This window comes from Piliocolobus tephrosceles, chromosome 16, assembly GCF_002776525.5.
Source record: "Piliocolobus tephrosceles isolate RC106 chromosome 16, ASM277652v3, whole genome shotgun sequence".
NCBI classification, from domain to species: domain Eukaryota; kingdom Metazoa; phylum Chordata; class Mammalia; order Primates; family Cercopithecidae; genus Piliocolobus; species Piliocolobus tephrosceles.
In genome coordinates, this window is record NC_045449.1 from 25,840,082 (window position 1) to 25,865,369 (window position 25,288).

Consider the following 25,288-nt stretch of genomic DNA (forward strand, 5'->3'; position numbering starts at 1 on the left):
TTGAATATGAAAGTAATTTCCTAGTTTTATAATGATACTAATTTCTTTTAATTTTCTCTGACAAGTATTTATTTATGACCCTTGATTCAAGGAGTGCTTTGTGTTATTATTGGATGTGTTGGTGCACAATCTCAAATTTTCAATTTTTGCACAGAATGGGAAGTCTGTCCAGTTTCATTTCTAATCTGGGTCATTTTTCCGCTCAAAAGATAACCTGATTTCAGTCACCATGACTGGCATGAATATTCTTATGCTTTCCTTTTTACTTTGTTGACACTTAACTTTGTCTGGAATAATATTTTTATGATTTCTTGTTTAGAGAATAGATTTGGTTTTTACAAATTGCTAATAAATTGATAATAAAAATGATGCTTTATTTTTTTCCTCTTATTTTAATAATACCTAGACATTTGAATTTGATGACCAAGAGCAGTTATCACCTTGAGAGTTACGTAAAAATTACAAATGCCTAGAGTTCACCCCATTCCAGTTGCATCAGAAGGAAGACATGGGGATTAGGCATTGGTGTTTTTAAAAATCTTTTCAGGTGATTCTGACATGCAGCCAGGGTAAGAATCACTAGCTTAGAACTAAGGGAGAGTAAGGTTGTAGTCATATTTGGGAAAAAATGTATAAAAAATATTTTTTAAAATGGTTAGTATATTGGCCAAAATAAATGCCCAGTAAGGGATGAGTTTTTGAAATGCGGCCTGATCTTAGCCCTGTGTTAATTTCAGTAGATATTTGGAAAGTCTGTCAAACCAATTTTTGTAATATATTTAATTGAAGATGAGGGGGGTCTCAACTTAAATGTAAGTCATTATTTTACTTGAAGCCAGTTTATTGAAAGGTTAAATAATAACCTGAAGTATCCAGTTTTCCAAATTTGAACATACATACATACACACACACACACACACACACACACACACACACACCCCAAATCAATCATTAGGCTACTTGGCATCCTTGAAGTCCAGATATTAATCAACCCTTGAGTACTTGCTGTTAATGTTCCAGTAAGTAGTATTTATAGAAAAGATGAATATTATTAATCTTAAACAGTAAAACATACTTTGCATTTACACTTAGCCTATTGGTGTGGCTATAAATCTTATTTATTTTAGTCATGCTCTGTTTCTTATGATCTTTACAAAGTGTTCTCTAAAGTAATAAAGTGAATGGAAATATACATAGTCACAAGTTTATTCCGAGTTTTAATTTATTATACAAAATTAAAGGTTTTAATTTAATATTAATGTAGAAAAACACTTTCTTACGTGTGCCATATGAAAGATAAAAGCATCTAGGCTAAAATTAGCTGTGTTGACTGATAAGCTGGTATGGATTCTGCCACATCCAGCAAAGAAGGTACCATTAAATTGCACAGTTTAGCTCTATCTTTGCATTAGGAATTTGACTTCCATTTGATGTTAAAGCATATATTTGGCTTTAAGGACACTAAAACTCTTCAAAGTTTAATTACATTCAGACAAAGGTCATCTAACCACTATTGCTACATAGGGAATATTTATTTAATTATCCCTTGCTATCTCTGTTAATCAGTTTCCTCAATTTATCCTTAAAACTTTCCTCAAATGCTTAGTTATTTTATTATTTGCTTTTTAAAATATTCAGTGTCAAAACGAAAGTACACAGTTTAAGTAATTAAGCGGGCATACTTCTCCCCGTCTCACCCACTTGATTCTAAATTACAAGATCTGCCTTGTCAAATTTTAGATCATCAGAACAACACTTTGGGATTAAATACCAACTGACTTCATTTTTACTCCATAACCCTTCTCATTGCTACTTCGCATTTTTCACTAACCCATCTGTTCGTTAGTAAGTTTTTCGGTTCCTTCTTCATCTTTTCTTTCTCTTGTAGCTGTGAGCACTCCAGTAGATTGCATCACTAGGTTGGGTCCTGTGAGCTGTTTTGTTCTTTTCCAAGTGTCTGATTCAGCAGGCCATAGACCGCTTGCCAGAAAATCACCATTGCTTCTAGGCTGACGCTTTCCTGCTTGTTTTGATCGTCTGAGAGATGAGACTTTGTTTGCCAAAACCACAGTTGATAGAAATAGAAAGGTACAGATAAGAAAAAGCACTGCAATTATAATTAAGCAAATTAGCATAGCCATGTTGCTGTTGTTTTCCGCACAGACATCCTTTTTGAAAATTTCACCATGACTTTTGCTTGTATTTTCAGTGCTCTGTACTGTTGGACTGTTGCTGATGACAGAAGGTATATAAAGCTCCCGTTCAGATTTAGAAGTTAAAGATACGATGTGAGATGTTTCAGGCATGTTTGTAGAATTACCTTTATAATCTGCTTCAGGAGTTATAGGGTTTGTGTTAATGTTTTCATTTTGGTTTCTGCCTGTCCTATTTTGAATAACTGAATCCCAGGAAGTAGTACTGTTAGCCCACAGATGGGTATAGTTTGCTTTTGTTCCAGGAGGCAAAGAAAAAACTGTTGTCATCAGAAAGGCAAGATATAGGTAATGTCCTGTGTGTTCCATGTCCGTGGGCATACTGGTAATCTGTTGGGATAGCAATATAATTTGTTAGTTTGTGAAAGAATAATGGATCCTAGTTTTGGTAACTGTAGTTAAAAGTAGTGTTGAGATGTTACGGGTAAACTACAAGTTTATGCCTAATATTCACTATCCTGAATTCATTCTCAACTGAATTTCTTTCCTATTCAGCTATGTGTGAAGAAGCATTTTACTTTCTATTACACTTTTAGATGCTAGCAGTTAGCATTACAAATAAATATTAATCATTTTAAGTGGAATATCATGACTTTATATGGTTTTCTCCCTTTGAAGCATGTTAGACTTCTGCTTTGAGTCAGTCAGTTCTGCTTTTACTTTTCTGATTCCTTCTTTAAAAAAAAAAAATTAAGGATCATTCTTGCAGAAACTACCCACCCTCTAACCTGTCACCAATCTTTACAGAAGAAATGTGACCTTGACCTTCTTGCTTCATGTATGAAATAAAAATGCAAATTTTTTTTTGGTGGGAAGAGGGGAAGTTTGGTAGCAACCAAAAGAAACTGAACTTCTAATAGGAATTCAAGGTGTTCTTTTTCCTTCTTGGGTGTTCATCTTGAAGCTTAGAATAAAGCTGGTACTTAGAAATACATTTGTAAGTATATTTGTGAACACAGTTTTACTGTGGTGGTTGTCTCTTTTCATTTCTATTTCCCCGGACTGACTGTCTTTCTGAAGGCAAAGGCATACTGGTTTTTCTCAACCTAAAAATCTGAAAAAAAGCAGCAGATTTCCTATTCAGACTTAAAAGTTCAACAGAAGTTGTTGGGTTTTCTTTTAAAGCATCATTTATACTTAGCATTTTTTCTGATTTTGATGTAATTGTTAAAAAGAAAAGAAAAGAAAATGTGTAATAAAATAGAAATAGAGCATCAGGATCTTGATTTGGGATGAAGTGGCAGATTCTAAGCATCTCAACATATAATTGAAAAAGTTGAATTTCCACTTTGGCCCTGAGCTTGTTGGAAACCAGAACAAAAAGGAGACAAGTTATATTATAAATTTTTATTATCCACCATATAATTGATTTAAATAGAAATGGCATATCTTAGAATTTAACAGTTTCATGTACCGCTAACCCAGCAGGAAAGATTTATAATCATTATTGAGGTATCTTATAATAATATACCTGTTTGTCTTGAGCTACTTTTGAAAGGAGTATTTTATTGTTAGCATTTATTTGAATGAACTAAAAGCAAAACTATATTGTTCTCCTGAGATTTACTAAATGAAATTGCCTGGTTAAGAACCCTATGTGTGCTATAGAAATTCTTCTCAAATGTACATAGGAGTCCTTTTACCTAGCTAGTATAGGTAGGGCCTGAAAGTCTTTGTTTCCAAACCAACTCCTAAGCAACATGGATGCCACTGCTAGTCAGGCTTTTGAACATCAAGGTTTTATAAGAAATGGTTGTTATATGTCATTGGCTAACATTTGTATACTATTAAAATAAAGAAATTGAAAATAAGAAATGTGATGAGTTATACAAACAAAAGTAGCATGTAATAAACAATGCTAACTGGAGACTATATTTCATTAATAGTAGGGGGAAAAACTCTATTATTAAATATTCTAGGATTAAGATTACTTTTTAGATTATGACTTTTAGTAGACAGTTAAAGGCACAAGTCACTGGCTTTTGTATAATAGTGTTCATCTTTAATTTTTAAGTTTAGTGACATAAATCTTTGGATATTTCATGATTATTTCACAAAAAGAAATACTTGAAATTGGATTAGCAAGTAATTTCCTTCTTTTTATACTAGACTGGACTTCTGTATTAGATGCTATAATGATTTAAAGTGGATTATTCTTGTCACATTAGTTCATTAACAGTGTAGTATACATCATAGTATTGGTACACATTTTAACAGTGCTTACCACGGGACAGATAATAGGCCTGCTGTTGATTGTCTTCAGCCAGATGTACTGCAATGCCCAGATAAACAAACTGTATGACAAAATGAGACTTTCTCTTGCCCTTACAAATGCCTGAGAATTGAGGACTGTTTTTACACCAGTTTATGCCTTGGAGGCCAGGTTGTGTTATCAAAAGTTTTCTTATCTCTGATCATTTTCGGTAGAATTTATTTTCAGTAGAATTTATAATGTCCAAGCATTAGTGAAGAGAAATTTATTTTTTAACTTTTGAAAAATAACAAAACATTTGCGGTTTACTTGTGGAATCCAAACTTAAATCCTTCCTAATCCTAATTTAAAACTCCATGGCAATGGTAAATTTTTTCATTTCTAACTTAAAATTTATGTAATAGGACAGATAAAAAAGTATACATTTTCGGTCACGATTCTAGTTTGTTAGTGAGATTCTTATACATTTTGATAGCATTTCCTCGAACACTAATCTGTCAAAAGTTAGAAGTGAAAAGGCATAAGAAAAGCCGTATATATATATGACCTACCTTACAAAATGCTTGGTCAAAATCTGATTATAACGTGATTTTGATAAACCACTTCTTTTCTTGTCTTCTTATTTAAAGCAGTATAGACTTGGAGAATATGAGCCTTAAAGTAAATCTGCAGTAAAAAAAGGATATGTGCAGCTAGTTTTCCACTTTTAAAACCAAACCACAGATGACACATTTCCTTTCCACTGCAACTAAAGCACATGTCACGGGGGAAAAAAAACGAAAAAACTCCAACTCGTCTAGTTGGCCACTGGCATGACAGGAGGCTTTGTAGAACAAATCCCCGCCTCCAGAACAGGGAGGGTTTTCCACTTAATGCCGTTTGACAGTATGCTCATTCTATAGGCCTGCTACATGCTTTAGTGTCATTCGAAAGAGGTTTTGAAATGGTATCTTCCATTTCACATCTTCTCTAAAAGATGTATTTGAAATCTACAGAGTGATTTGAAAATGTGAGTTTGGAGTCCATGGGATACTGGTCAGATAATATACAGTTGTGGAACTGCATCAATTATTTGAGAAAATATCTAGCAAGCTTAGATTATATGGGACAGAAAATGCTTTTGTGTGGTGTAGTGTGTGTGTACACACACACACACACACACACACACACACAAACTGTCAAACATCCTGTCATCACCTCAAGTTTAACATGTCTGAAACAGACTTTAAGAACTGGGTATGGGCTGGACACGGTGGCTCATGCCTGTAATCCCAGCACTTTGGGAGGGTGAGGCAGGCAGATCACTTGAGGCCAGGAGTTCAAGACCAGCCTGGCTGACATAGAGAAAACCTGTCTCTACTAAAAACACAAAAATTAGCTGGGCCGGGTGGCGTGCACCTGTAGTCACAGCTACTTGGGAGGCTCAGATGGGAGAATTGGTTGAACCCGGGAGGTGGAGGCTGCAGAGATCATGAGATCTTGGCTGCATGAGCTGAGATCATGCCATTGCACTCCAACCTGGGTATGGCAAAACAAAACAAAACAAAAAAACTGGGTATGGCAGCACCTATCTGTAATCCCAGCAACTAGGGAGGCTGAGGTAGGAGGATCACTGGAGCCCAGGAGTTCAAATCCAGCCTGGGTAACATAGCAAGACTCCATCTCTTAAAAATTAAGTTAATAAAATAAAAAGAACTTTATTTTTTCTTTTAAAGAGACTGCCTGTCACAGTCTTCTTGTTTCTGTTCATGATAGCAACATTCTAATATCAGAGGCTTAGTATACAACACACCATTTTAATTCAAGTCCTCTCAGTCCTGATCAGACTTTGAATCATGTTGGTCCTTCCTTCATATTCTTGGATCAGTTTCTTTTTCCCTGTCTTTACTGTCTACAGTAGTATTTTAGATCCTTATCAGGTCATACCTAGACTCTACAATACCTTTTCGGTAGCCCTAACTTCTTCATATATCTTGTATACATCACTGTCTTTGGTCATATCACCCCTTCTTTAAGGGTAAATAAAACCGGTTGAACATTTCCCTAATACTTACAGTAATGATTCAGAAATGTTTGTGTACTTAAACATCAGATGAGAGGATTGTTTAAAAACAATAAAAGCAGGACATAGTGGCTCACACCTGTAATCTCAGCACTTTGGGAGGCTGAGGCGAGAGGATTACTTGAGCCACAGAAGTTCGAGACCAGCCTGGGCAGCATGGCAAAATCCTGTCTCTACAAAAAAAAAAAAAAAAACACTAGCTGGTCATAGTGGTGCTTATCTGTAGTCCCAGCTACTCAGGAGGCTGAGGTGGGAGGATCACCTGAGCCTGGGGAGGTCAAGGCTACAGTGAGCCATGACCATGCCACTGCAGTCCAGCCTGAGTTAAGAAAAAAAGAAAAGAAAAAAAAAAACCACGATAAAAATTTCCAGGCCCCACTACATAGATTCATATTTAGTAGGTCCAGGTTGGGACCAGAAAACTGTGTTTTTATCAAGCACCACAGGTAATTCTGATGCCAGTAGTCCACAGAACATATTCTGAGAAATGATGAGCCCCTAGGAGAAAACCTAAGCCCTTTGGTTGAGCAGTTATGGTCTCTTCACAATTTGACTATTCTATATTTTCCCAGCTTTCTCTCTCAAAACTTCCCTACCTGAATCCTCCATTCTGGCTAGACTAGCTGTCTCTTCAACACATCTAGTTACTGGTGTCTTTTCCTTTTTGTCTTTCTCCGTAAGGCGTGCCCAGTCCTCTTGCTGAGTTCTGCATTCCTCTTTACCCGATTCAGCCACTGTATCTTCTGTGTAGCTTTCACTGACTGCCCAGTTTGTGTTGATCTCTCTCTCTCTCTTTTGTCTTAATAACAGTATTTTCTCTGCAGTTCTTTGACAAGTGATTACATTCTGCCTCACATCATTTATCTTGAAATGTTTGACTTGTTTTAAAATCATTTGACTTGTCATATTTTTATCTTATTTTCTCCCAACAAGATTAAAAACTCTGAGGTGGAGTTTTTTATTGATACATGATAATTTGTACATATTAGTGGGGTATGTGTGATTTTGTTTTGTTTTTGCTTTTTTTTTTTGTTGGAGTCTCCCTCTATCGCCCAAGTTGGAGTACAGTGGTGCAATCTCAGCTCACTGCAAACTGTTTCCCGGGTTCAAGCAATTCTCTTGCCTCAGCCTCCCAAGTAGCTGGGACTACAGGCATGTGCCACTACGCCCAGCTAATTTTTGTGTTTTTAGTAGAGACAGGGTTTCGCCATATTGGCCAGGCTAGTCTTGACCTCCTGACCTCAGGTGATCTGCCTGTCTTGGCCTCCCAAAATGCTGGGATTACAGATGTGAGCCACCATGCCCTGCCTGTATGTGTGATATTTTGATACATGCATATAATGTGTAATGATTAAATCAGGGTGATTAGGATATCGATTGCCTCAAAGAAAATAAATTGTTTCGTCTAGCTGTTTTGAAATATACAACGTTACTATTAACTAGTCACCTTACTATGAATAGTAGAACTTGTTCCTTCTATCTAATTATAATAATACATATATATATATATATATATTTTTTTTTTTAAGACAGTCTCACTGTTGCCCAGGCTGAAGTGCAGTGGTGCAGTCTCAACTCACTGCAGCCTCTGCCTCCCAGGTCCAAGTGATTCTCGTGCCTCAGCCTCCCAAGTAGCTGGGATTACAGACATGCACCACCATTCCTGGCTAATTTTTGTATTTTTAGTAGAGACAGGGTTTTGCCATGTTGGCCAGGCTGGTCTCAAACTCCTGGCCTTATGTAACCCACTGGCCTCAGCCTCCCAGAGTGCTGGGAATACAGGCGTGAGCCACTGTGCCAAGCCCTAATTATATTTTTATATCCATTAACCAACCTCTGAGGTAAAGATATTTATTTTAACTTACTCAGTAGTATTATCACCAGAATCATCACATACAGAAAACTTTGGGCCTAAGTTAATATAGATTCTTTTGATTTGAAACTTTGGTACCATTACTTCAGGGCTTTTTCATGGTCCTCACTGTGGCTGCTCACATTTATTAGTATTCTTTTGGTTTTAAGCAACATATGACCTCATATGGCTTAATCAACACACGGTATTTATTGGCTTATATAACTAAGTAGTCCTGGGATAAATTGGCCCCAGGAGAGGCTTTATCTAAGACACAAATGATATGGCCAAGGCTCCAGTTTGTCTCTTTATTTCTCAGCTCTTTCTCTTCAGTCTTTTGGGAAACTCTTCTTTTATATCCCAAAATATGAGCTAGCAACTCCTAGGGCTATGTATTCCCTTGTTTATAAACACCAGGAAAGAAATATCTCAAATCCCAACAATTCAAGCTAAAGTACCTGAACTGGGCCTCTTTGGCCCTGGTTGTCCTGGTTTGAATCATGTGTTCATTGCTGAATCAGTCTGTGATCAAGGTGGGATAAATGGATTGGCTAAAACCATCTCACTCCAGAGCTCCAGATGGGTCATTCCTACCAGACTGTTTACCTAAGGAGTTTGGTGGGGCTGCAGGCAACCTACTAATTCCCACTGTTTTCTTCCCTTCTTGACTAATGAGCAAATTTTTTATTGTTGTTGTTGCTCAAAATTTTTGAATTGGAGATTTGTCTCTTTTCTTAGCCTTATTTCTCAGTGTTCAAAAAACAACTGATTTAAAAAATGAATCCAGACTTTGAAGAATTGCTTTATATTATTCTCTCTAGAAAATGAATCATAAAATAAAATTGATGAGTGGCATCTGTATATTTATTTAAAACACTGTTAATAATTTTTGTCTTTTTTGTCATTTTCCTTAGGTTCAAAACTGGTCAAATCAATGGTGATTTGCTGATATACCATGTCTTACTGACTTTAAAGCCATATTATGCAAAGCCATATGAAATTGTAGTGGACCTTACCCATACCGGGCCTAGCAATCGCTTTAAAACAGACTTTCTTTCTAAGTGGTTTGTTGTTTTTCCTGGCTTTGCTTACGACAACGTCTCCGCAGTCTATATCTATAATTGTAACTCCTGGGTCAGGGAGTACACCAAGTATCATGAGCGGCTGCTAACTGGCCTCAAAGGTAGCAAAAGGCTTGTTTTCATAGACTGTCCTGGGAAACTGGCTGAGCACATAGAGCACGAACAACAGAAACTACCTGCTGCCACTTTGGCTTTAGAAGAGGACCTGAAGGTATTCCACAATGCTCTCAAGCTAGCTCACAAAGATACCAAAGTTTCTATTAAAGTAAGTTTTAGTCTGTGTTTTGTAAATGATTCATTGCTTTTCTTGACTGACTAGACTATATCCTGGCCTCCCTAGGTGTCCTACCTCCATAGTGGTGTATAAAATGTCACATAAGGCCGTTGTGGTGGCTCACGCCTGAATCCAAGCACTTTGGGATGTCAAGGTGGGCGGATCGCCTAAGGTCAGGAGTTCAAGACCAGCCTGGCCAACACGGGGAAACCCCATCTCTACTAAAATACAAACATTAGCTGGGCATGGTGGTGGGCACCTGTAATCTCAGCTACATGGGAGTCTGAGGCAGAAGAATCACTTGAACCCGGGAGGTGGAGGTTGCAGTGAGCCAAGATTGTACCACTGCATCCCAGCCTGGGCAACAAAGGGGACTCTCTCTCAAAAAATAAAAGGTTATGTAAATCTAGATGTAGGAAGACCAACATTTGTGTCATCATGGAGGTCCTGTGAAGGATATAAAACGTGTACATTTTATTCTAGGTTAGGCTGGAACTAGAAGAGTGTTTTGGAGAGGGCAGTTTGTTATGTCATTCAAATCGTAGGAATGTGTGGAGAGTAGAAATTACCTAATGAGTGTTCTTCTGATTATTGCATGCTTTTTGCAAAGTGAGGAACATGAACCTTCAGGATAAAATCAGTACTTTTCTGTAAGATTCTTTTTTTTTTTTTTTTTTGGTATGGAATCTCACTCTGTCGCCTAGGCTGGAGTGCAGTGGCATGATCTTGGCTCACTGCAACCTCTGCCTCCTGGGTTCAAGTGATTCTCCTACCTCAGTCTACCCAGTAGCTGGGATTATAGGTGCCCACCACCACAGCAGGCTAGTTTTTGTAGTTTTAGTAGAGATGAGGTTGTTGGCCAGGCTGGTCATGAACTCCTGACCTCAAGTGTTCTGCCCACCTCAGCTTCCCAAAGTGCTGGGATTATAGGTATGAGCCACTGCGCCCGGCATTCTATAAGATTCTTGACCTTTTTAAAAAGAAAAAATAAAAATTTTGTAAATGTTTATTTATTTTGAGAACATTTATCATAACAATTACTGAACCATTTGAATATACAATGGTGGGAACTCTTCCTTAAATGGCATAGTGTTTTGTTTGGTTGGTTGGTTTCTGGAGCCTTTTAGAATTTTATGTAAAATAATTTAATTCTTCTCCACTTCACGCCCTCACCACCACTTTCCAGGTTGGTTCTACTGCTGTCCAAGTAACCTCAGCAGAGCGAACAAAAGTCCTAGGACAATCAGTCTTTTTAAATGACATCTATTATGCTTCAGAAATTGAAGAAATCTGCCTAGTAGATGAGAACCAGTTCACCTTAACCATTGCAAACCAGGGCACGCCGCTCACCTTCATGCACCAGGAGTGTGAAGCCATTGTCCAGTCTATCATTCATATCCGGACCCGCTGGGAGCTGTCACAGCCCGACTCTATCCCCCAACACACCAAGATTCGGCCAAAAGATGTCCCTGGGACACTGCTCAATATCGCATTACTTAATTTAGGCAGTTCTGACCCGAGTTTACGGTAGGTTTTTTAAAAATTCACTTCAGTTTTGTTTGGGGTTTGTTGCTTTTAAAATGATACCATTTAACGAATTTTAAAACAGCCTCTACCTTAATATTGTAAATTGGAAGATATGCAATGTTGGTTAACCACTGTGACATCATCAAGTTGTGGGGTATTCACATGAACTGTGGAATTCCAAACAGGGTGATTCACACTAAACCAATATATGTCGTTTCTCCAGGAAACTTTCATGTAAAACAAAACGACATAGCAGATTTTTTTTTTCCCCAAAGTATCCTAAATTAAGTTTTTCCTCCTCTAAGTCCTCTAATTTTTTTTCCATTTTCAGAAGTATATCACGATTTAGTTTAAAAGTCAAGTCAGATTATCGTTTGACAAAAGAAGGCCTAATGTTCAATAACTTGGTAACAGTATTGCATACTTTCCACCTACATCACTCTTAACAAAATTCTCAAAATAAATCTTAATTACATCATCTGAGCAGAGTGTAATTGGTTCCATTTAGGCTTAATAATTTGAATATGCATGTGGAAAGAGCATGGCTGTGGAGTGAGTAGATTTGGTTTGAACAGATATGCCACTTTCTAGCTATGTACTTTGAGCAAGATACTGAAGTTCTCAGAGATCTAGTTTCCTCATTTGTAAAATAAAGCTAATTGCCTTCCTCATATACCTACAAAAGCTTAAAAAATAGTATGTGTAGTAGTATAGTATAGCAACCTAGCAAATAGTTTATACTTAGTAAGTAGTATTTTCTTATCTTACCTTTTCCCTCCCTGCCAGCGTCTCCTTGCACCTCTCCTTACCAAGTTAGGATAATTATTTGTCTCAAGTACCTTGAGACTTTGAAGATTTTTACAGATGTAAATTCTTCTGAAAATTTTCCCTGAGGATAACATAGCCCAGGTTTTATAGTGGGCCTTTTAGGATTCCAAATTCTCCTTTACTTAAAAGGAAAAAGAAAAAAAAATCAAGATTTATTTACTTGGACGGGCTTTAGAAATTGCAAGATTTTGTGTATGCTTTGCTTCCTTTATCTCATAGGTGTCTGTGACACCTATCCTGGGTTGAGGAAGTCCAATTCTTTATAAGTGTTGAAATACACAGGATAAAAGTTTTGTCAAAATTGTATAACTTAGAATTCCTGGGAATTAGTAAAAGATACAAGCTGAGCACCGTGGCACACACCAGTAGTCCCAGCTACTCAGGAGGCTGAGGTGGGAGGACAGTTTGAGCTCAGGAGTTCAAGGCTGCAGTGTGCTATAATCATGTCTGTGAATAGCCAATGCACACCAGCCTGGGGAACATAGTGAGACTCTGACTAAAATTTTTTTAAATAAGAAAAAAGATATATCAACTTAGAAACAATAACACTAATATTCACATTTTAGGAACATGGAGCTGTAAGCCTGCCTTTAATTTCTAATTCAAAGACCTTCATTGAAAAATACAGACAACCTTTTAACAATTATTAGCCTGAGTAAACCTGTATTCTTCTCTAGTGACCTAAAGCAATCTCTTACAACTTCTGCTTTTTGCTGAAGCATGTCATCCCAGAGAAAAAGCCTTTAGGCAGACTTAAATTCTAGTGGCTTTGTTCTCCTATATGGTTGTTGCATAAATACAGTAGCATGATAAACATTCAGAGGTAAGGAAAACCTGACGTTTACTGAGCAAACTATTTCCTTTACTGGACAGGGGAGAAAATTAAAATTTTTAAATTGAATCTGAGTCTTTTAGGCTGTCTCCTAAATTGCTTAAATATATTTTCAGATATTTGTAAGTGATATTTGGTCTCAATGAAAACTGGATATTACAGTTTTTTTTCGATATTGGTGGTTGTATATGATGTAATGAGGTCATAGAGGGAAAAATGGGAGGACTTAATTATAAGTTAATTTTGTTTTTAACCGTCAGTTTGTAGGGTAACTTTTAGGACACCCAGAAAGAAGTTCAGCAGACCCTGATTAAAGATTTTCACATTCTAATTTGATGAAGGGAAAGGCCATCCGATACCTGTCCTTACGCTCCCCATTATAACTGGATCTACTAGTGGGAAAGGGAACCAGAATTTGAGTTTTGGCTTTACTAAAAATGTATTGTGTGCCTTATTCTGACTTAATTTCTATTGATCCTCCTTAGGACCATAAGTCCTTTCATATTTTATGTCCCAGTGAGATTTATTTTAGGAAAGCCTGCACCCCGCCTCTCTGTCATAGGAGCCTCACAGTGCTCTTATGGTTATATCAAGTGTCTCCCTTTTTATAAAATCCCTAAATGATTAAGGGGTATTTTGGTTTTACTGTGGAATTATAACATCTTATTTCTAATTGATCATAAAACTTAAAAATAGTTGATCATACTTTGTAATAGAATCACAAATTGTATGTTATGAAAAAATTTTGGAACTATAAGGAAAAATACGTTTTAAAACAACTTCATTTGTGTTTTCTTCTAGGTCAGCTGCCTATAATCTTCTGTGTGCCTTAACTTGTACCTTTAATTTAAAAATCGAGGGCCAGTTACTAGAGACATCAGGTTTATGTATCCCTGCCAACAACACCCTCTTTATTGTCTCTATTAGTAAGACACTGGCAGCCAATGAGCCACACCTCACGTTAGAATTTTTGGAAGAGTGTATTTCTGGATTTAGCAAATCTAGTAAGTAATGATAATTTTCTTTAATACTAACAATTATTCTAAGAGAATTCAAAGAAAACCCTTTCATTTCAGAATTTGCCGGTGAAGCCTTTCACTTATATTTTTACTTTTTTTCCTCTTCCGATTTTATATCTGTGGTACCCTGTAACTGAAGGAACTTTTTGGTAGGCCACATTGAGAAATCCACCAAAATTCTGACAATAAAAGCAAAGTGGCAAGAGTTTGGTACTTTACACACCTCTGGACCACTGCTTTTCTTCACTGTTACAGTTTAAGTAGCTTCAGCATTTCTCTTCTTTGCAGAAAAGTTCACATAAGTATCCATGTTGCCTCCTTAATTTTAGAGAACTAATCATTTTCTCTTTTCTTCAGGTTGACTTTGAACAATGATTTTATTGTACATGTACAGTTCATGGGGAGCAAGCACAGTGGCACATAATACAAGGCCCAGAGTCAGTTCTGACTTGGTATTAACTAAGTCTCATAAATTTAACATCCACTCTTTATATTTGTCCATCTTTATATCCAATCGCTTTATAAACGTTGATCTTCTCCCAGCATATTTCCTGACCTTTTCTTCCCTTTCCTTTCCCAGTAATACGTAAAACTTTTTTTTCTGCATTCAAACATAGTTCTTGATTTTTCTATATTAGATAATTAAAAGCTTCAGCAATTCACTAAGACTCTTTTTCAGGTAAGAGATGTAGGAATATAACCCTAACCAAAAAAATGTGTAGGACAGACAAAACAAGGAAAGTATAAACTTTAGTGATAAATATTAATATGAGAAAAGAGTTGAGTGAATGTAAAGCCATATTGTGTTCCCGCATGAACAGTTCTTCCCAGATTATTACAAATTTAATGTAATTTCATCAAAATAACCATGGGATTTGAGGATTGAGAATGGAGATAGAGCTTAAATGATTCTAAATTCTACATAAAAGTGCAAAAATAGCTAAGAAAATATTGAAAGGAGACTTGAGACTTGATAGTACAGATGTCTGAACACTTTATAGCAGTACAATAATTAAAACATAAGTGTGCAAGAATCAGCCATCAGATCAGTTTAAGAGAAACAGATTGATAAAGAAGCATCACAAACTGATGCGGGAGAGATTAAGTCATTTAAGAAATGAAGTTGGGAAATGACTTAAATTAGGTCTTCATCTTCACCGTACACCACAGGATACCAAGTGTGTTCTGCCTGTATTTAAGAGTTGAGTAGGACTGTGTGTGGTGGCTCACGCCTGTAATCCCAGCACTTTGGGAGGTTGAGGCAAGAGGATTGTGCCTGGAGGATTGCTTGAGCCCCAGAGGTCAGGGCTATAGTGAGCTATCATTGTACCACTGCACTCCAGCCTGGATGATAGAGTGAGAGCCTGTCTCTATTTAAAAAAAAAATAAAAATAAATTTTTAAAAGTTATATATAAAAGCTTGGAACCATTTTAAAAAGAAGAGGAACAAGTGAATATTTAATTGCTTTCTAGATGAGTAAGGACATATGAAGTAAAAAAGGGATAGAATGAAACAAAGGAAATAGCGAACAGATTTAACTACATAAAACTTCAAAACATATCTACTAAAAAATAAACACAAGTGAAGATAATTAAAAACTAGGAAATACATTTGGAGCAAATATGATAAATGATTAATATCCTCAATCGGCTGGGCACAGTGGCTCATGCCTGTAATCCCAGCACTTTGGGAGGCCGAGGTGGGTGGATCACAAGGTCAGGAGTTCGAGGCCAGCCTGGCCAATATGGTGAAATCCCCTCTCTACTAAAAATACAAAAATTAGCCGGGCTTGGTGGTGCATGCCTGTAGTCCCAGCTACTCAGGAGGCTGAGGCAGGAGAATCGCCTGAACCCAGGAGGCGGAGGTTGCGGTGAGCCGAGATCACTCCGCTGCACTCCAGCCTGGGCAACAGAGGGAGACTCCGCCTCAAAATGAATGAATGAATGAATGAATGAAATCCTTAATCATGAAGAGTGCTTACAGATTAATAAAAAGTGGATTAACAGTAACATACAAATCATGTTTTAAAAAAGAATGTTTGTACAAAAAAAGAAAAAAGCCAGGCACCATGGCACATGCCTATAATCCCACCTACTCAGGAGGATCGCTAAGCCCAGGAGTTTGAAACCAGTCTGCACAACATAGTGAGACCCCCATCTCAAAAAAATATATCTATTTATATTTTAAGAAATTCACTAATAAAAGCAAATTGAAAGAATAGTAAGATAATATATTTAGTTATCAGCTTGGCAAAGATTTTTTTTTTAAGATCTATTCCTGGTGGTCTGGAATTGTGAGTAGGGGCAATTTTTCTAGAAAGGCATTTGGAAGTGGATAACAAGACCTTAAGACTATTCATATCTTTTGTCCTCATGATTCTGCTTTTTAGCGTTTATCCTAAATAATGTTAAGATGTTTATTATAGCCGGGCGCGGTGGCTCAAGCCTGTAATCCCAGCACTCTGGGAGGCCGAGACAGGTGGATCACGAGGTCAGGAGATCGAGACCATCCTGGTCTACACGGTGAAACCCCGTCTCTACTAAAAATACAAAAAACTAGCCGGGCGAGAAGGCGAGCACCTGTAGTCCCAGCTACTCGGGAGGCTGAGGCAGGAGAATGGCGTAAACCCGGGAGGCGGAGCTTGCAGTGAGCCAAGATCGCGCCACTGCACTCCAGCCTGGGTGACAGAGCAAGACTCCGTCTCAAAAAAAAAAAAAAAAAGATGTTTATTATAGCATTATTTTTACGTAGATTTTTTAATTGAGGGTATATCTTATCAGTAAAGTGCAAGATCTTAAGTCAACAGCTTGATGAACTTTTACATGCAAATACATCATGAAAGTATCTCCAGATCAAGACAGAACATTTCCAGCATCCAGAGGGATATACTCAGTACCCTCCCTTCAGCAAGAGTAAACACTATTATGACCTCTATTGCATAGATGTATTTTGCCTACTTTAGAACTTCATATGATATTATTTATAATAGCAAAAAAATGAACAGGCCAAAAGTCAAAGAATAAGGAACTGATTAAATTATTGGTTCTCCATCTGATGCAATAATATGAAGCCATTAAAAAATGGCTTTGTTACAGAATTTCAGTTTGGAAGATGAAAAGGTTCTGGAGATCGATGGTGGTGATGGCTGCACAATGATTTGAATGTACTCAATGCCACTGAACTGTGCCCTTAAAAATGGGTAAAGCCACAGAACTGTACATTTAAAAATAGTTAAAATGGTAAATTTTATGTTGTGTACATTTTACAATTTTAAAAATTCTTTGAGACTTTAGGTAAAGTGTATAAATTTTTGTACAATTTTTGTCTTATAAATGTGAAGCTTTTTCAAGTAAGTTAAAAAAAAGGTCGCAGAATTTGTAATGTTGAATAAACAATCTCAGTATAGGTCAGGCGCAGTGGCTCATTCCTGTAATCCCAGCACTTTGGGAGGCTAAGGTGGGCGGATCACGAGGTCAGGAGATCGAGACCAATCCTGGCTAACACGGTGACACCCCTGTCTCTACTAAAAATACAAAAACAAAAAATTAGCTGGGCATGGTGGCAGGCGCCTGTAGTCCCAGCTACTCGGGAGGCTGAGGCAGGAGAATGGCGTGAACCCGGGAGGCGGAGATTGCAGTGAGCCCATATCAAGCCACTGCACTCCAGCCTGAGTGACAGAGCGAGACTCTGTCTCAAAAAATAATAATAATCTAAGTGTAATCACTGAAAAGAATATTCAGAGTATAGTGCATGTATAACATAATCCCAGTTTTTGGGGGGAGTGGGAGTGGATTATACTTATGTACACACACATAAATGTACTTTAACTCTACATAAATTTGAAAGCCTGAGGAGAGATGAGATGATACACCAATGTTAATACAGTTTTCATTTTTGTGATGATGCTTTCCTTTTACCAAACTTTCTGTGATTACCACATTTTCCTTTTATAATGAGAATAAAACACCTTTTTAAGAAGAAAGGACTAAAATGGAGGAAAATAAGATAAAACTTTTCAAAAATTGGCTTACTGGCTTTTAAAATTACTTTCTTCAAGGACTGTTCTTTTTTCACCTCTACAAAAATATATTTGCCAAGTCTCTTTTCTCCAGGCCTGATTCTAGGTAATGGTCTTTACCTTTTACTGTTTTTTCCCTGAATTCTTAACATTAAATAATTGTTGATGTGATTTTCATTGACCATCACATGCTAATAGTGTATTTTTTCCAGGTATTGAATTGAAACATCTTTGTTTGGAATATATGACTCCATGGCTGTCAAATCTAGTTCGTTTTTGCAAGCATAATGATGATGCCAAACGACAAAGAGTTACTGCTATTCTTGACAAGCTGATAACAATGACCATCAATGAAAAACAGATGTACCCATCTATTCAAGCAAAAATATGGGGAAGCCTTGGGCAGGTATTGAGTTTGCTCAAATATTTATCTAGTATCTCCTTTATGCAGGTATTTATCTGGTGCCCATGTTGGGCAAAGCACTGCCCCAGATACTAGGGATAGAGTTGTAGAAAGCACAATTTCCTCCTTCAGAAAGCATGTAGACACTCACCCAGCTCTTCATCTGATTCAAAATTGTAAATGTCTAGTGCATGTCTCAGAGCCAGAGAAAAGCTAGTGATTTGCACAGTCTCCTTCTTGGCATAATTATAGACTGTGTGTGCAAATAACTAGCATATATATATATATATATATTATATAGAATTGTAGAAATCTGATGACATTTCTAGTAAATAGTGCTTTATTCTAGTTCTCTACATTCCAAAGGTGGCAGTAGATGTTTCTTCTTATTGATGCTATTTGGGACATCTGCTTTCTTTTTTTTTTTTTTTTTTTTTTTTTGAGACGGAGTCTCGCTCTGTCGCCCAGGCTGGAGTGCAGTGGCCAGATCTCAGCTCACTGCAAGCTCCGCCTCCCGGGTTTACGCCATTCTCCTGCCTCAGCCTCCCAAGTAGCTGGGACTACAGGCGCCCGCCACCTCGCCCGGCTAGTTTTTTGTATTTTTTAGTAGAGACGGGGTTTCACCGTGTTCGCCAGGATGGTCTCGATCTCCTGACCTCGTGATCCGCCCGTCTCGGCCTCCCAAAGTGCTGGGATTACAGGCTTGAGCCACCGCGCCCGGCCGACATCTGCTTTCATTTATATTTCTACATAAGGATGCCAGTATTAAAATAGGATATAATGTAAATTTTATTTTTATCTGACAAGAATTAGGCATATCATTTCTTCAGAGTAATCTATTAAGGAAATAATGTCCTCACTCAAACACTGCTGCTGCTCTTCCAAATAATTTGAAATAACCTTAGAGCCAGTGTTACAGCCCTAGAAAACATCTTGGTACTTGATGTCATTTCCTATATTTTATTTTTTTTGAAACTGGGTCTCACTCTGTTGCCCAGGCTGGAGTGCAGTAGTGCAGTTTCGGCTCATTGCAACCTCTGCTTCCCAGGCTCAAGGGACTCTTCCACCTCATCCTCCCAAGTAGCTGGGCCTACAGGTGCACACCAACACACCTGGCTAATTCTTTTTTTTTTGGGGGGGGTTTTGCCATGTTGCCCGGGCTGGCCTTGAACTCCTGGCCTCAAGCAGTCCACCTGCCTCAGCCTCCCCAAGTGCTGAGATTACAAGCGTGAGCCACTGCACCCAGCTCTGTGTTTTCAAATAACTATTTTATATTGATCCTACATTACTGTCTTAGAAAAGCACAGAGATACTTTGCAAGTGACTGAAGGTAGTATTGATAGAGTTTTAAAATTTTTCAATGCCAATCTCTTAATCTCTGAAGGAATCAAATAAATATACTCATCCTTTCCTGGATATTTTATAATAAATTGTATTTACTGACAGGTCTGTAAATAAAATCTAGTATTTTTGAGGCCTCAGGTAAAATAGAATTTTCATATTGATTAGGCTGTTCCAATGAATATTTTTAAATTAAAAATTGGTAGAGTGATTAAAAACATGTTATTTTCCTTCTTCAACTAGATTACAGATCTGCTTGATGTTGTACTAGACAGTTTCATCAAAACCAGTGCAACAGGTGGCTTGGGATCAATAAAAGCTGAGGTGATGGCAGATACTGCTGTAGCTTTGGCTTCTGGAAATGTGAAATTGGTTTCAAGCAAGGTAATCACTTTTCTTTTGCCCTCTGTACTATAGTATATCTGTTTTATCATCAGGAGGTTTTTTGTTTTGTAATTACTTTTAAATTAAACTGAACTTTTTTGTGCTAAAACTTTTAGTCCCATGTTTTTTTAAAAAAAAAAAAAATCCTGCTTCTTTACAGGTTATTGGAAGGATGTGCAAAATAATTGACAAGACATGCTTATCTCCAACTCCTACTTTAGAACAACATCTTATGTGGGATGATATTGCTATTTTAGCACGCTACATGCTGATGCTGTCCTTCAACAATTCCCTTGATGTGGCAGCTCATCTTCCCTACCTCTTCCACGTTGTTACTTTCTTAGTAGCCACAGGTCCGCTCTCCCTTAGAGCTTCCACACATGGACTGGTCATTAATATCATTCACTCTCTGTGTACTTGTTCACAGCTTCATTTTAGTGGTAAGTTCTCGGAAAGGAATTTGTGTTTACCAGTTCCTTTCTCCATTTTACTTCACCTGATCAATATGGATTATCTTATTTATGTTGGTGCCCTAACACCAAGTTGCTAATTTAAGCCTGTGGTAATGATATGCAATATTACCAAAAAGAAAATAAATTACTTCCATTCTATATCAAGCTATAGTAAAGCATAGTTGTCATGTAGACCCTTGTAGTTATCCCATAAGCAGAATACTCAGTGCCAGTTGACCGTGTTCCATTACCAGCACTAATTTGTAAATAAATGAAGCAAGAAGCATTAATACAATGTATCTAGAGATTTGATTTAGGGAGCATGATTATGTAATTTTTATATGGTATTCAGATTTTCTAAATTCAAAATGAAGCATGGAACTTTAGAAATTAAAAAGTAATATTTTCTGTCTTTACTTGTTCCTTTATTCTCTTACAGAAGAGACCAAGCAAGTTTTGAGGCTCAGTCTGACAGAATTCTCATTACCCAAATTTTACTTGCTGTTTGGCATTAGCAAAGTCAAGTCAGCTGCTGTCATTGCCTTCCGTTCCAGTTACCGGGACAGGTCATTCTCTCCTGGCTCCTATGAGAGAGAGACTTTTGCTTTGACATCCTTGGAAACAGTCACAGAAGCTTTGTTGGAGATCATGGAGGTAGAGAAGGCAAAATGATAAGAAACTAAGTTAAAATCTTTTTTAAAAAATAAGTAAATACTATATAGAAGAAATACTGCTTTATTGTGCTATTTTGTACTTAATGCTTAAATGAAACACTTGATGGACTATGTTATTGGTAACAGGTCACTTAATGACATCACAATAAACATTTAACAGTTCTAAAAACATTTATGTACATATGTATTCAGAGTATCCCCTTTTTTAGGCATGCATGAGAGATATTCCAACATGCAAGTGGCTGGACCAGTGGACAGAACTAGCTCAAAGGTATGTCCCAAATTAAATATAAGTTGTAAAAATATATGTATTGTTGAAAATACAGCTGTTACTGTATGATCAATATTATAATTTATAATTTAGTATTTAGTATATATAAACACAAAGGTTTTTATAAGTTCTGTGGATCTTTTAATTGCAGATTTGCATTCCAATATAATCCATCCCTGCAACCAAGAGCTCTTGTTGTCTTTGGGTGTATTAGCAAACGAGTGTCTCATGGGCAGATAAAGCAGATTATCCGTATTCTTAGCAAGGTACCTGTTCCACCCCCACTTCTCCCAAATATTTATGGTTCTCAAGTTGTAAAGCATATCTTTCATTTTTCTAAAAGACATTTAAATTTGAGGTCAATAAAATATGTTACTTATTAAGCCTTTAAAATGTATCTTGATTATTTATTGTAATTATTTGAAGTCTTCTCTAAAGAAGCTGTCTTTATTTGTAAACTCTGATTACTTCAATAAGGAAGATGTCTTTAAAATGAAATATGTTGCCTCTTTTGCTAAGCAGGTACACTTAGTCTTTTACCAGTTTTCAAAGTATTTAATTATATGGTAAGACTATAGCCTTGTATAAAATTATTTAATTTGTAATTACTATCATAATGTCTGACTCTTATAATGTAGAAATATCAAAACATAAGAAAACAAATGTACATTAAGCTAGCTACGAAGATCACCATAGCATTAGAAATCATTCTAGCATTTATTAAATAAGTAAATGTTCCTGAATTCATTCTGAGATTCAGTTTAGGAGTTAATGTTTTATTTCAATGAAAGTAAAATAAAAAATTCTGTTTTCCTAAAAGGCACTTGAGAGTTGCTTAAAAGGACCTGATACTTACAACAGTCAAGTTCTGATAGAAGCTACAGTAATAGCGTTAACCAAATTACAGCCACTTCTTAATAAGGTAATTACTGTACAGAAAATGAGCACATTCATTTTGGGTATCAGTGTTGAATGTTACTTTCTTTCAAAGAGTTTAGAAAATAAGATGAGAATAAGTTATAAAGAAAAAGCTATAGTTAAAGTAGAACCTCTTAGTTGTTTCAAGTAGTCATATTAGAAGAAGAGTAAGTATGGCTAGTATGTTCTCAAGTGCTTATAAGTTTTTTGTCTCATCAGTGCTAAAGGAAAGATAGGTATATATTCTTAATTATTTTATCTTATAAGTATTGATTATCTGCTATTGCCAAGGACTGTTTTAGGTGCTAAAGATAGAGTACTAACAAAGCCCATAAAACTCACTGCTTTCATGGAGCTTACTTTCTGGGGTGGGTGTGGAGGTTGGGGAGTGAGTGGATAATAAAGTAAACCAAATACATAGTATGTTAGTGATTATTACTATGGAGAAATTAGAACTGAGAGAAGTATACTTGATCATCATAAGAGTTTGGGTGCCAAATGAAGATGATATTTAAAAGGAGTAAAATGATGTGGCCACTGTTTTAGGATGGTCTGAGCTTAACCCATTTTTATATTTAATATATCTGGACATCATGTTTTCATATTAATAAAATGAAAAATCTTAGATTAGATAATGGCATGGTGTTACCCTCCAGTTCTAAAGCAGTTTAATTCTGTGATTTGAGTACAAAGGTATGCCAGACTTGGGAGAGATAACAGAGAAATAAATACCTGTTATATTCCTGGTTTGTCTACAAACATCCTAATTTTGTATTATACAAAATGGTTCTCTGGTCCCCATCTTATAAGTGAAAATGAGCTCAGAAGGGCTAAATAACTTGCCCAAGGTCACATACCTAATAAAAGAACCACGATTCTAATGTGATACTATTTGACTCTAAAGTCCATGTATTTTCCCTAATATCACAGTGCTAAATAAGGATTGCCAATAATACATGCTTTTAATTCGGAGCAGCAAGAGATTACCATACTGGTTAAGAGTGACAAGAAGTTGAAAAGACAGAGTTTAAACTAAAGTTAAAGGGAAACATAGGAGTTAATGTAGGTAAAGAGAGCTGCACAAGAATGCCGGGACAATGCAGGGAAGGTAGGTAGAACATTCTAGTTGTAATGGAGAAACTTTTCAAAGGAATCAAGAGAGGGAAAGTTGTGAGGACTGGATAGACCTCATCTCATATTCAGCATTGTTCAGGAAAGAGTTTGGAAATGTACAGTTTTTAAGCAGACAAGTCATGTGATGAAAGCAGGACTTAGATCCTGGTGATAGTGTGCACAGTGGATTGGAGTAGGGAGAAACTGAGGTAAAAAGAATCCACCTTTATAATAAAGAAGGTTGGCATGTGGTAATGTCATTAGCAATAAGAAAGAAATGACAGATACGAAAGAGACTACTCTAGAAGAATCGACAAACCTTGGTGACTGGATTTAGAAGTCAAAGAACAGGAAGAAGTCAAGGAGGTGCTAAGTAATGTTCTAAGTCCAGCTAACAGTGTCTTTAGTTATTCATATGGAAAGGTGAAGAGCTTACCTGTATCTTTATCTTCCCCAAAAGAGAAAACATGAGTAATTTAGGAAGATAAGCTGCTTTATTTTTTACTGCAGTGTGTTTTGAAAGAGACTACGTCATGATTCATCTTACTAGCCTCAAACATGTCTCCTTTGCCAGGACTCACCTCTGCACAAAGCCCTCTTTTGGGTAGCTGTGGCTGTGCTGCAGCTTGATGAAGTCAACTTGTATTCAGCAGGCACCGCACTTCTTGAACAAAACCTGCATACTTTAGATAGTCTCCGTATATTCAATGACAAGGTAAGCAAGCTTTCCCTTGAGGTTCCTAGATTACTCAAATTTAGAATACTCTTCCATCTTTTATTGTTGCTATTCTTTTAAAATCACAAGAAGTCCATAACTTAAATATGAATTTCTATAATGTAACTTATTGTGAGTATATTTCCTTATCAGCTCATAAAGAACTATGTAAACTCGAATGCGTATTTTTTTATATAAAAATAGCAAAATAAAACAAAAAAAAAGTACTGGCCTAATACTAGTAGAATTCCAGAATAAGGATAAATAATACATGATTATCCTTACAGAATGAGGATAAATAATACATGGTAATAATATTAATAGCTACCATGCCAGGCTGTATGCTAAGCACTATTATTTTTAATTTTCATAACCTTAAGGTAAAGGTTAGCATTCTCTGCCACCTATTTCACAAGTGAAGAAATAATATAAAAGTAATCTTATTTTTACTTAATAATGCCACTTAATGAAAAATAGGTATAATTCATAGCAGATAAGGAAACTGGAGAGTCTAAAGGAAACTTTTGGGTACTTAATTTTACTAGTTTTTTCCTTCTGTCTAATCTTACTTTAAAATATACCATTAGTGGCCAGCAATTGTGGCTCATACCTGTAATCCCAGCACTTTGAGAGGCCAAGACAGGTGGATCAGTTGAGCTCAGGAGTTAGAGACCAGCCTGGGCAACATGGCAAAACCCCATCTCTACAAAAAAGGCAAAAATTAGCGGGGCATGGTAGCATGCATCTGTAATCCCAGCTACTTGGGAGGTGAGGTAGGAGGATTGCTTGAGTCTAGGAAGCAGAGCTTGCAATGAGCTGAGATCACACCACTGCACTCCAGTTTGGGCAACAGAGCGCGACCCTGTCTCCAAAAAAAAAATGTGTGTATACATATATTATACACACACATATATATGTAATTATGTGCATACATATATGAATGTGTGTGTGTATATATATATAATATACATATAAAATCCAACTCCAATTAAGGTTAATAAATGTTAGGAGGGGTGCTAATGGTGTGTGTGTATGCATGTGTGTGTGCACATGCGTGTGTGTGTGTGTGTATATATATGAACATGGGCAAGTTTGTT

The 25,288-nt window shown here is 36.7% G+C and overlaps 2 protein-coding genes across 2 annotated transcripts in view; one reads left to right on the top strand and one right to left on the bottom strand.

Moving 5' to 3' along the window:
• Positions 1-25,288, top strand: part of NF1 (neurofibromin 1) — a 243,357-nt gene that overhangs the window by 172,187 nt on the left and 45,882 nt on the right. Inside the window, exons 35-45 of the mRNA XM_026452251.2 lie at positions 9,254-9,686; positions 10,882-11,222; positions 13,684-13,886; positions 18,133-18,326; positions 19,908-20,048; positions 20,209-20,488; positions 20,940-21,154; positions 21,384-21,445; positions 21,597-21,711; positions 22,266-22,367; positions 24,051-24,191. Of these exons, the coding sequence (XP_026308036.1) occupies positions 9,254-9,686; positions 10,882-11,222; positions 13,684-13,886; positions 18,133-18,326; positions 19,908-20,048; positions 20,209-20,488; positions 20,940-21,154; positions 21,384-21,445; positions 21,597-21,711; positions 22,266-22,367; positions 24,051-24,191 (2,227 nt within the window). The remainder of the gene's footprint in view (positions 1-9,253; positions 9,687-10,881; positions 11,223-13,683; positions 13,887-18,132; positions 18,327-19,907; positions 20,049-20,208; positions 20,489-20,939; positions 21,155-21,383; positions 21,446-21,596; positions 21,712-22,265; positions 22,368-24,050; positions 24,192-25,288) is intronic.
• On the bottom strand, positions 1,191-5,358 carry EVI2A (ecotropic viral integration site 2A). Its single transcript, XM_023182855.1, has 2 exons — positions 4,977-5,358; positions 1,191-2,543 (listed from the first exon to the last, which is right to left on the bottom strand). Exon 2 carries the CDS (start codon positions 2,532-2,534, stop codon positions 1,827-1,829), a length of 708 nt encoding a protein of 235 aa, XP_023038623.1. The 5' UTR covers positions 2,535-2,543; positions 4,977-5,358; the 3' UTR covers positions 1,191-1,826.

Bases quoted from the DNA above. Each gene is read 5' to 3' on its own strand.
- EVI2A (XM_023182855.1), bottom strand. From the start codon at position 2,534: ATGCCCACGGACATGGAACACACAGGACATTACCTATATCTTGCCTTT.